Source organism: Malurus melanocephalus, unplaced genomic scaffold (genome assembly GCF_030028575.1).
Source record: "Malurus melanocephalus ecotype Western Australia unplaced genomic scaffold, MMel_1.1 scaffold_125, whole genome shotgun sequence".
NCBI lineage: Eukaryota > Metazoa > Chordata > Aves > Passeriformes > Maluridae > Malurus > Malurus melanocephalus.
The window spans coordinates 1,805,903-1,818,588 of record NW_026623357.1 but is presented as its reverse complement, the minus strand read 5'-3'; the positions used below and the strand labels follow the sequence as shown (position 1 = coordinate 1,818,588).

General features: G+C 45.0%; 1 protein-coding gene across 1 annotated transcript; it reads right to left on the bottom strand.

Annotated features, from left to right (window-relative positions):
- Window positions 1–6,978: 6,978 nt before the first annotated feature.
- Window positions 6,979–8,908, bottom strand: JUN (Jun proto-oncogene, AP-1 transcription factor subunit). The gene has a single exon (XM_057370419.1). It carries the CDS (start codon window positions 8,601–8,603, stop codon window positions 7,659–7,661), a length of 945 nt encoding a protein of 314 aa, XP_057226402.1. The 5' UTR covers window positions 8,604–8,908; the 3' UTR covers window positions 6,979–7,658.
- Window positions 8,909–12,686: the final 3,778 nt, after the last annotated feature.

Here is a 12,686-nt window from a genome sequence, read left to right as displayed (position 1 = left end):
AGCTCTGTGGGTAACAGAATGAGGAAAGCAGTGCAGATTAAAATATTCCCAAGTGCACTTCCAGCACAAAAGAGGGAGTAGAAAAGAAGAGGTAAAGGAAAAGAGAAAAGGTGGCTGCTTAGGCTGACACTGAGGTAGGAAAAACGCTTRTACACATCAAAGCTGAGCTCCCTAAGGGCAGGAGGTGGGTCTGTCTGTGTTTGCCTGGCAGCAGCACCAACCCTTGTAGCAGTAGTGRCCAAGTACTTTGTGACTGCAGTTCACAAACTGGCACAGAAAGCTGAACTGCTTCCTTGGTACCTTCATCAAACACCAGCTAAAGCTACCCAAGAACATGCAGTRAGGCCCCAAGTTGTAAAAAAATACAGATGTGCACACTTGGAMCAGTTTGAAACCATCCCTTTGAAAGAGTCGGGGCTGTGTAACCTTCTTATGAAAATAAAAGTTTAGTCTGAGGCTAAGATAAAACCCCAGGTCCTGGTACAAAGTTGTTTGCCCTTGGCAGTTTTCTTTCTTTCCTTCCTTGCTTCTTTGCTTCCTTCCTTGCTTCCTTCCTGCCTGCCTACCTTCCTTCCTGCCTTCTCTGGAAATTCTGACATCCTTATTTCCCAACATTAAAAAACCCTATGATTTTAAAACATGTTTTCTTTCCACTATTTATCAGTGGCTTGATTTCCAATACTGGGATATTCAGCATCTTTAGGACTTGTGCTACCTTTTTGGTAACTGTCAGTATTTTGAGAATCAACCAAATTGGTCGGCTTTCTTGTTACTTCTCCAAAATTACACAGAACCCAAAYTGTCAGTAGCTGTGAAATGTAGTGAGGGGCACTTCCCTAAATATGCTTAGTTTAGGTGGGTTTTGGRGTGCAGAAGTGGAAAATAAAATCCAGAAGTCTTTAACCACGCTGATGTATTAAAGGTGTAGATACATCTGCCTAGAGAAAAGCTGCCTGCTTTTCTGTAGGTCACACTCCTAAAACTAGAAATTGTGCTGCTCCCTGCAGCGCCAGAAAGATACTGGTTAGAAATCTCTGCTTCAAGGAGAAGGAGCCTGGACAATGAACACTAAATTCTGCTTACAATTCATCATTTAAAGAAGGAAATTTGATATTCAATTTCCAGGGGTTGGCTTTGGTCAGTTTTTGAAGACTAAATGCAAACTCTTGTACTGTCAGTTTTGAAGTCAGCTGTACCTACTGTATAGTTTTACATAGTTTTTATGTAATTTTGCATATTAAATCACTTACCACTTTCTTAACTAATCAAAATATATGTACTCATAAATACTTTATCTCGTTCAGTCAGGAAGCAGAGAGARCAGACAATCTGTATGATAGCAGAGCCAAACAATAAAATTGGAGATGGATTTTGCCTGGAGAGTTTAGGTTCTTTTTTACCCTTTCAGGTATTTGGGTCAGACACTTGGTGATTATTAATGTGATAAAGATCATATCTTGACTGGGGCCTTGAGACACCACTGGAGGGTTCATTGTAAATTTTGTTTTTAATTACTTCTTGCAGGGAGTTTTGCACAGTTAATATTTGGGGGTAATATTTGGATAGGGAAAAAAAGGTGTACATTATGTATGGGATACAGCAAAGTAAAGYTTTGCATATGGAAATTTGTTCATCATTAACACGTGGTGGATGTTTGCAGAAATGTTCTGTGTAGTGAATGTCTCCTGATTCTAATCAGGTAATTGTTGCTCTCTAGTTTCATCCAATCTGACTGGAGGCTCCTAAGTGGAAAAAAAAAGCTTGATTGCTAAGGTACAGGCAGTTTAACCTGCAATTTAATTTATCCAGATTGCTCTCTGAAGTGGCCTGTGCTTTTCTGTCACCCATAGGGAGAACCTGGGGTGCCTCCTACCCCAGCTTTGCTAAGTTTTGGAACTTACACAGAATAAATCCTGAGCTATCTATATCTCTAAAGAGTTATGGGGTTTTGTGTCCAGTTTCTCAAGGTGAAAATAAAACAACCAGGGSTTGTAAGGTGTGTGCAGCAGCTCACAATTTTTGCTGCTGTTAAAAGATCTAAAACTGCTTTTGGACACAAATGAAAGTGAACTTTTCATAGTTTCCAAGGTGCTTTGATTTGCATTCACACAGAGGTCAGCAACTTTGAAAATCAYATCACCTGAAATAGGTAGGCCCCAAATTTGGTAGTGCTTGGCCATGCTTTTAAACTTACCAGTGATCTGTTAAGTGGAGATTCAAAACTTCAGTTTTCTCTTTTCAATACAGTGCCATGTGAGAGAGAGGCCCTGTGAATTTGGGTAGCAGTGTAAATTGGATGGTCCCTGTGTCGTGTGTGTTTTCATGACCTGTTATCTGAGACAGAAAGGTGTGATAACAGCAGCCATTCCAGCTAAACCATTCCAGCTAAATCATCACTGGGGATCAGAATTCAGAAAAAGAGCCATGGACACTCAGTTTGAACCCATGGTATCCTCTGAAATAATGGTGGTTATTCTATGACTAAAATCATGCAGGATCTCCCTCCTCATTGCAGTGATTATTTCAAGAATCCAGGAAAATTTTGCTGGTTTTAGAACACTTGTATGATAACAGGTTTCATCTGAAGTCTTTTTGGTTGCTACATCACCTAAGCAGAGGCTCCTGTTCCAGGCATCTGTGCAGCTGCTTCCAGGACTGTTTGCTTTTGAGCTCCATCTGCTGGAATCCTATCCTGTTTCCCACATCTTTGGTGTTATTATGCTGCCAAGTTTCACAGGAATTGGTTTTAATTAAAAAGAGAGTAAGGTGTAAAGTTCACAGTTCAGAGGAATTTTCAGCAAGTTGCTGGTCTTTTTGTTGAAATGTTCAACTTAAATGTTGCTTGGAGAATACAAGACTCAGAAAATAATTGTGAGACTGAGGAAAACAAATACAAGCTTTTTCTCTRATTTTTGTTTACATGGTTTGAGTTTCTAGGTGTTTTATAGARATTTGTATTAATCAGGTCAGTCTTGACCTATCAAGCTCTGTATGAGATTTCAAAAATAGATTACTTCCTCATTTTTCTGAATCAAGTTTTTGTTTGGTTTTCCCCTGATGTCTGTTGTTACTCTATAACTAAGAAAATTAGCAGTGTTTTCAATATTTAATTAACTTTTTAAAAAGCCATTCTTCCCCATTGTAACTGTGCTTCTTGTGTTTCGGAATATTTAAGGACAGAAGGGACCGTGATGAAAGTCTAATTTGATTTTTGTAGTTCCATTGTTTCTTAACAAAAATCTACTGCAAAGAATAATGTGCAGAATTGGAAAAGAGGGCCCTGCTGTGCAAAACCACTCTAAAAGTGTTTCAGTAGTCAGAGACTTTCACGGTAAATTATATGATGACTTTCTACAAGTTTCCTTTGTAAGGAGCATATTCTCTGTTCAGAGGACACAATATCCTGTTCATGTCAACARTAATGGATATGTGTAGAATTAGGATGGCCACCAGCCCTTGGGTGCAGGCTCTGGTGTTGGCAGCGYGTGTAATTCCAAGCAACAGCATTTCTCTGGAAGAATTACCTTCCCAAAAAGCAAACCATCTATTTTTTGAAGTTTCCTTTTCTTTTCTTTAAAGGCTAATAGCACCTTCCTTCYCCTGTCCCTCAGCTAATGTCAGATGTTCCTAAGGTATATTCTGTTTCATAATGGCTTTGTGTATATGATAATTTCAAATATTTCCTTGCTGTCCATCTGCCTGTTAGCACAATTTTGTGTTCACTCATAATGTTTGCAACTTTTTTTTCTACGCAGCCAACTTTGCCTGAACTGGTTTTAGTTCTTGATGTGGGTAACTCCATGTTGTTATASCAGAGTCTTGGGAATAAGGGGAGGGAAGAAGAGGTGGAGAACAGAAAAAGTGCTAGGCTTGATTTAAAGATAAGTGGATTTTTTTTCAGTTCTGCCTTGTGCCTCTCCTGGACATGGCACAGCCCACRCCATGGTGTTCTCCAGTGGTGCCTGAGCTTGTTCCAGCTTGAGCTGCTTTTCAGAAAGTAATTATTGTAATGGATTTCTTAGACTTCTGCATGGGACAGAACTGTCAGCTGTTTTTCACATAGATTGGAGGGATATTGTCTGCATTTCCTGACAGCTGCATATAAAATASAGATAACTAAGGCGTCTTTTGGTCATTAGACTTCATTGTTAAACGGGTACGTGCTGCCTTAGGCTGATATTTTAAGTTCCCTGTTTTGAGGTTGGTATTTTTTAGACCTACAGGTACATAGGAGCCGATATCTAACTTCCAGTGTGTTCTYAGGTTGAAAGTGGCTGGTAACTCTGTAACTCTGTCACACTGGAGAACAAGTTAGATTGTTMCTGTTCTTCCTATAATRAAAASTACTTTGGATTTRAAATTATTCAGTGAATAATGATGGTCAAACCCCTCTTTGTAGCTCACTTCTGTTCATGGGATAGAAGTGTGAGGCTTTTGCTGGTTTCAATAGAGACCCAACTTCTAATTAATATTCCTGTGTCCCAAACATGTTGTTCTGATTAGAGGCTCTTTGCCCAGGCATTTCTGTGTAGCCTGCCCTGTTTGAAACCCTGCCTTTTTCTGACTTCACTTCCTGAATCCGTTGACAACACTCACAGCCAAACAAAATACATGTTCACAATGCTGTTATTTGCAAAATATTCCCTTGTGAGTACAGCTGGGGCAACAAAAAGAGTTTCTCTCTGAATCTCAGAGAGATTCTTCTATTCCTTGTAGAAGTAGGGCCCATGGTGCATTAGGCAATTTAAGTCTTGGCAGTTAAGTAAGTGTTAAAATTTTGCATTTCACCACATATAAGTGCACACACAACTTTCATTACCCTTGTGTGTATTGATCACACAGTGATCTACTAATAAATGTACTGAGAGTGCTGAATTTTAATCTAGGCTGAGGTGGACCAGATAGCAACGGGCTCCCAGCCCACCAYACTGTTTACAAAACAGATGGAGGTGGAAAGAATAGAAACTTACTTTGCCCTCTTTTAGGCCTAATCCTCAAATGTGATGAGGGACCAATGAAAATGTGCATCTGAAAGTGTTTCTCATTTCCTTGTGAAGCTGCCTAACTGGAACTAAATCCCACCTTGCTTGGCAGATTCTGTGACTGGGCACCAGTGAAATATTGATGTGAGAGAAACAAYCCAGCACATGGTGCCCACTGGCCCAGCAGTGCCATCGCTCAGGAACTCTTTCACCCRTGCCACAGAATGTCACCCTTAGAGAAAACACACAACTGCAGTGCTGAATGTSTGTGTGTGCACATGAGGCTAGGGTGGAGCAGACTGTCACTCAGCTGTGTTTAATTAACATAGTATTTTATATAATGTATTTATTTTTTACGTAATTAGGTGATTAAGCAAAATGCTTGCTAGTAACATCTCTTCCATAACCCAGCACTGCTGAGAGTTAAACATGCACCTTTGCAGGTAATTAATCTCCTTGCCCTGCTTATTTTGCTAGTTGGCACTTGCTAAATCCCTGTAAAACCACACCCAGCAGTGCTGTGTATTATCCCTCTGCTGTCTATTCCTACATATGGTCAAAATCAACTTACCTTCCGGGTTGCTGACATCAGCAAAATGTACTCTTGGCAAACTTGGGAATCCTCCTAGTAACCCTTTGTTTGGTTGGTGTTGTTACAGTTGTATTCCTCTGACAGCAGCAAATACTCTCCGAACGGTGCCTACCTTGACACGTGCTTGGGACGTAGAAGGACACTACCAAATTAGCATATTTTAAACATTAAAACYACCCCTTGTGTGATAAAATGTGTATATATGGGGGGAAGTTAGAGGGAWGATACTTCTCTGCCTCCTGTAAGGAACTGACCCACAGCAGTGGCAAGTTTCAGAGTATAATTTTGATAACAGTAAAGGTGTATATATGGAAACATATATATATATAAAATTATCTAGTCGTTTTGTGAAGTGACCTTAACCAACACTGTCACTTCCATTACAACTAGGCTTATTCCAATTTTAAGGAGAAGAAGACTTTTTGAAGACTGCCTGCATGAGAATAATGAATTTCTAATATTTTTTGGCAGTCCTTTGATATCATCTATTTTCTCTTTGCTGTTTGGCTCAAAACAGCAAACAGGAAAACATCTGGTCTCCTTCAAATAGGTTTATTAAACTAAATTAATTGGGTGCAGTGTTTCAAATCCTGGTAATAAAGCTGTTTCCCACCCCCTTTCAGWAAAATAGCATGTTTCTAAGATATACCTATATATTGTCATTGTACTAAAAATCAGGATTATTTGGTAAAAAATACCTGGTACATGCCTGAGAAGTTGCTATTTTCAGCAAGTTGCTGGAAACAAGCAACAGGAGTTGCTGTTTTTCAACAAGTTGCTATTTTCATTTCCCACTAGAAAACTAAAGTTTTCCCAGCTTTTCTAGTGCCAAGAAGTTTAGAACCCAGAGTAACACTCCAAAGGGAAAGGATTTAGAAACAGGGAAAGGGTTATAAACTTATTTTACTGTTGACAGCAGCATTGTCATAAATATTAACAGACAAGAATCACCTCCTACCTGTGAAAGAACACAGGGAGAAAGGTGAATATTTTTATTTTCAAAGCCTACAGCATTTTTTTTAATACAACCACCTGCCTTATCTTCTTGAGGGCATTAATTTAATAAAAAGCATGTCAGATCAAGTAGCCAGTTGCTCCAGTTATGGAACAATTTCATTCCCTGCCTTTCTACCCCTCCACAACCCTGCCTGAAGTCAGATGTCTAAACTGGGCCYCAAGAATGCGGCAGCCAAGGCAGTCAGGCTGCAGCTGGGAAGTACAACTTCAGGACAACCCCAAAAGTTGTATGAGTTTAGTGAGCATGATCTGGCTTCTCGCTGCCCTCCTCACACCTTCTCTAGGATGTGTTTGGAGTTACAGAGCAAGTTCAGCACAATTCCCTACCCTTCAGAGTGCAGCTCAAAGGGCATTTTCCCAACTCAGGTACTAGGCAAAAAATAAAAGTGTGAGGGGAAAATACATTTTAATTATTTTATTTTTCTTAAATATAATAGAACCTTCTAGAATTTTTTTCCAGAAACAGAAACATTAAAAAATTATACTTTATTACAAATGGTAAACTCAGAGTGCTAAAAAAAAGCCTCTTATTTACAAACAATACTGGGCAGTGCCCAAATAAACAACATAAAAATAACTTACAAAGTCATGAAGTAGTTTATTGACATTAATCAACTTTCATAAAATAAAATAAAAAAAGATATGTACATACACAATTTACTTGAAGGCAGGCAGAACAGTTCTTTTTTTGTTTATCAGCCTCCCACAAACCTCCCTCCCATTTTTTTTTTCTTAAGGAATACTACATAAAGCAATCTACAGTTTCTATTGCAGTTTAACCTTTAATACTGAATGATCATCGAATGTTAGGTCCATGCAGGTCTTGGTCAATGTTAAACGAAGATCTGACATCTCATCCGAGCAGGAACAGCACTTCCCGGAGCAGCGCCGGCCGCTCCACTCCCGGCTCCAGCTGAAGGCTTTGCCAGTCTTTCCACACATGCGCTTTGCCGAGCACAGGCAGGACTCAGCCTCTCAGCTTTTGCCATTAGCTTTATGCCTCTGCCACTTTGGATTTTTCCTGTTTTAGTTGTACCACAACACACAGTTCTTGTTGAAGAGTCTCTTCAAAACGTCTGCAACTGCTGTGTGAGCATGAGCTGGCACCCGCTGTTGACGTGGTTCATGACCTTCTGCTTAAGCTGTGCAACCTGTTCTCTGAGCATGTTGGCAGTGGATGCCAGCTCTGAGTTCTGCGCTTTCAAAGTTTTCACTTTTTCTTCCAACCGGGCAATCCTTTCCAACTTCCTTTTCCGGCATTTGGACGCCGCGATTCTGTTCCTCATGCGCTTTCTCTCGGCTTTGATTCTCTCCTGTGACTCCATGTCAATGGGGGACAGGGGAGGGGTTTCCCCCGGCATTTCAGGTACAGTCTGCGGCTCCTCTTTCAGAGCCTGGAGCCGGGGATGCTGCACGGGCATCTGGGGGTTTATGTGATGCTGGGGCGCGTATCCCATGTTGTTGGTGTTGTAGCTGGGCGCGGAGCTGAGCGCGTTGGGGTTGAAGTTGCTGAGGTTGGCGTAGACCGGGGGCTCGCTGTGCAAACTGGTGTTGAAGCTGGTGCTGCCGGCCATGGAGGACACAGGTGCCATCCCGCTGGTGACAGGCTGGGCGGCCGAGGTGACGCTGGGCAGCGTGTTCTGGTTGTGCAGCTCCGCCAAAGCTCTCACGAAGCCCTCCGCGAACCCCTCCTGCTCGTCGGTGACATTCTTGGGGCACAGGAACTGAGTCGGGGTCGGCGTGGTGGTGATCAGCCCGTTGCTGGACTGGATGATGAGCCGCTCCAACTCGGGCGAGGCGAGTTTGAGGAGCCCCACGTCGGGGGAAGTGAGGATGTCGGCGTTCTTGTTCCTCAGGTGCGGCTTCAGGTTGCTGGAGGGGTCGGACAGGTTCAGCGTCATGTTCTGCTTCAGCACCTTGGCGTTATTGTATCCGTACCCGCCGCTCTCCGGCGGCGCGAAGCCGGCGCTCAGCGCATCCTCGTAGAAAGTAGGTTCCATCTTTGCACTCATAGAACACAGTCCGGGGAGGGGAAGCTGTCCGGCCGCCGCTCAGCTCCCCGCGGGCACCCCGACCCTCCCGGGGAAGGGGAACGCGGAGCCGGGGAAGAAGAAACGCGGAGCCTTACTGGATCGCTGCTGCCGCCGCCGCGCTGAGAGCCCGCCCGGCCTGGCGGGGCGCCTCGCCGCCCTCCTCCTCCTTCTGCCGGTGGTACCGGGACGCCGCTCCGCCGCCACAAGTACTTTCCCTTGCTCGGCTCCGCGCTATTCCCGCTCCACCGTCCCGGCGCCCGCACTCAGTCGCGCCTCKCGTTCGTTCGCTCCCGCCCGCCCCGCGCTCTGCGCCCGCTCCCGCCGTGCAGCCCTTCACTTATCAGCGGCCGCGAGCCCGCTAAAAATAGCGCATGATGTCACCCCGCGCGCTCCCCATTGGCTGCCGCCGCCCCGTCCCCGGGGGGGGCGGAGCCAGGTCCCGGCGCGCGGGCCCGGCCCGGGTCGCCATGGTCACCCCCCTCCTCAGAAGCTTCTTGAGCGCGCGGGGCCTTGTGGGATGACGTAATGCCGGGGGGGCGCGCGCGGGGCAGTGTGGGCTGACGTCTTTGTTTTTGAAATATCTGGTTACCGCGTCCCGCGCGCGCGGGGTTGGCCGGCGGGGCCGCCCGGGCGCCTCCTCAGCGGGCGCGGAACGAGCGGCGGGGGACCCGCGCTCGGCCCCGTCCCGCCGCCCGCCGCCGCTSCCGGTGTGCTCGTGCCTCTGTTTATTTGTTTGTTTCTGTGTTTGTTTGTTCGCTTGGCGGCCGGTGCCTCCGCCGCGTTTCGGGCCGTGCTGTCCCCCCGCTCGGTTCGCCGCTCCTCCCTCCCCCGGCGGTGGTTCGGCCCTTCAGGTGGCGCTCCCGGGGAGCCCCACGTGGTTTCCCCGTCCCGCCGCCCCCGCGGCTTCCAGGCAGCGCCAGGGGCGGCACCGGGGGGACCCCACGCTCCCCGCCCCGGGCTGAGCTCCCGCGGGGCCTGTGGAGTCTCCGCTCGCCCGCCCAGCCCAGCGGGAGCCGCGGGTTTCGGCYGCGGGTGTTGGCGTACGCCCCCGCACCTCCGCCCCCCGGCACGGCTTTGCTTTTACAGAGACTCGGGACGTCAATTCCCGGCCTCAGGAATAACCAGGAGAATGCAGAGGGGAAATAAAACGCGACAGGAAAAAGCCGGGTTGCGGATGGGTTTCTCTGAACTCGTCCTCCAAGGGGAGGGGACAGCGACGGCCTAATTTTAGACCGTGCTCTAGTATTGGTGTGGAAGTGCAGGTTAGTCGGGAGGGAAAATAAGGGCTGGAGCCGAAGGATCGTGGTGGAGGAGAAAAGTCTGTGCTGGCATGTTCGCTCGGAGCAACAGATGGGAGCTGTCTGGTTCGCTGGAGCTGCTCTGAGCGAGCGGCGTTCCAGGGCAGAGCTCTGATAACAGGGATTCGTTTTTCTTACCTTGCCCCRCGCACACCCTGCTCTCGGGGTGGTGTGGATTTGGGAATGCTGACAGGCAGCTACCTCTRAAATAAAGTGCAGCAGGTATTTGAGGACAGACGGTGACAATACGGGGGGGCACAGGGACTGCAGGGCTGCACTGGTGTGTTTGAGTGCCAGCAGTGCAACAAGTGCTCCTTATGCTTCCAACACGAAGCTGTTCCCTGCTGTTCAGCTTTTTGTCAGTGCAGAACTTGGTCTGTCAGGTTTAATCCCTTCTCACGATATGTGAAGCTGACAAACTTAGGTCCAGTTTTGAAAACATGCTTTCAAATTCTCCAGTGCTATTTTTTCCTGGATATAATGACATAATTACCAGTTACGGTATAGGAAGGAGCAATGAAGCAAACAGAAACATCAGCAGCTGTGAAAGAAAAGTGAAGGTCCAGCTCCCCTCTTTGAAGTTGTTGGGTTTTTTTCTTCTGCATTTTGTCTGGTGTTCCCACCTGTTTGGCCACAAGGTGGGCACTGGTGTTAACTGGAATGATGGAAATAATACATGAAGTGTTTGTTTTAACACTTTGTGGCACAAATTACAAAGTTGTGGCTCGATGTGGGGGCTCACMGTGTACTTCTGGTGTCCGCACAGCCTTCACAGAGACAGCATCTCTCAAAACTTCAGCTGCATGAACAGTTCAGCCAAGCAGCACTAAGTTACTGCACATGCATARGAAAATCTCAGAAATTCATTAAGGCAGCGAGCGCTCAAAGCAGTTGTTTAATTCCTTTTCAATCTTTACATACCACATAAACAGAGACCAGTGACTGACTCTTCCGGCACCAGAGCCAAGGGGCATCAAATGAAACAGGCAGGTTTGGAATAAAACTGAGAAATATCTTCAGAGAATTGTAGTTCAGKGGTAGAGCTCCCTGGCAGGGGTGTACTCAGGGATTTTAACGTGATTGGGTGAATTCACAGAAGAGAAATCACTTMAGGTCTGTGAATCACAGAACATCTACACTGGCTCTGGAAATCCCGGAGCTGCAATGACTTGTGCCTGGGGGAGCATCCCTGGTTTCGTGTGCCTCCCTAGGGATCCACTCCTGGCTCCTGTTAGAGATGGGTATCTCGATGGACCTGATGTGGCAGTCTCTGATGTGTTACTATCCCGGAGATAGTCCCTAAATGATCTTCTCTGCTTCACCCCGCAGTTTTTATGTTTATGAAGGGCCCGTCTGTGCAAAGAAGTTCTGGAGAAATGAAGACTTGAATTCTAAGTAGTTTACTGTGTGGAAGTTTTTATTTTGAAATAAAATATTTTTTAATATTTCAAAAGCTAAAAATGGGGGGGGTTATTTGTGGTTTGTGGTAAATAGGAAGCTTAATTTGCTGTACAAATAGTACTAATAAAATTTATTCTGATTAACTTAATACATTTAATTAGTTAAGAATTTTGTTGTTTTATTCTATCTTTTGGGGTTTTCTTCTGCATATTTCTTTTGTCCTAGAAAGCAACATTCAGACTATGAGGAACGTGCTCAGTGTAGCTTAAACCACTCTATTTAATACACATTTGTATAACCTGAAAAACTGCCTTTAGAGCCCCCTGATATCAATGCAAGGTTCTGATTAACTTCAGCAGGATTGGTCAGGGCTGGAGGGATTAATTTAATTTAATTTTTTTTTCCCCTCCACCCATTTCAGTTCTCTACTTCCTTCCTCTTGCAGAGGCGGAGTTTCAGGAGTAGACATTCCAGTTTGCTGGAGACGTGTCGGAGCTGAGGCCCTGTAGCTGAAGGGGACACTCATTACGTTAATTGCTGCTCACTGGAAGTTCTTTGGTCCAGGCTGCAACAGAGTCAAGGTGCTCATGAAGGTTGTGGGGAGCAGGAGGGCTCTGAAATCAAAGACAAAAGCTTTTGGCTGCCCCCAGGGGGTTTTCTGCCTAATTTGGGACCTTAGCGAGGGCTTGGCTGAGATTTCAGCCCCAAGTTCAGGACCCAAGACCTTCAGAGTGGAGCAAATCCARAAGTGGGACCCATGGATAGTGATCCTTCATGGCCATTAGCCAAGGAGCTGGGAATTCTGGCGGCTATGCCCTGATTTATTRAACACCTATTAATTCAGGGCTTTTATTCCCCCTTTCCTGACGTCCTTAAGAAAATATTCCYTTAGTAGGATGAAGGAACACTTCCTGACCCAGGTACAAACCATAGCCATTTACTTGGCTCAATAAACAAACTTGTGGGTAGGAATTGCCAATCCCTGCCCTGTATTTCTGAGAGGCCGATGCATTGAGCAGCAGTAATGCAGATTTTGATTTATAAACTTCTCTAATCAATCAATAGAAGCCTGAGTGAGGCAATCAGATAATCTGAATAATTAAATGGCTTTTCAGGGACAAATTAAAATTTCTCATACACACCACATCCATCTAAATTATACTTGGTGTCCAGGAATAAATGGATTTGTTGTATTGTTTCACTCCTGTATCTCAAATGCTTTTGGCTTATTTCAAATTCATCGGGGAAAAAAGGTTAAAAAAAAAGGAGAAGTGTCAGTTTATGATTTTTTTTAAATATTGGAAACAGTGCTCATAGAAAGAAAATAGTTCTTTTCATATAGTTTTTCTTATATTAGACATAT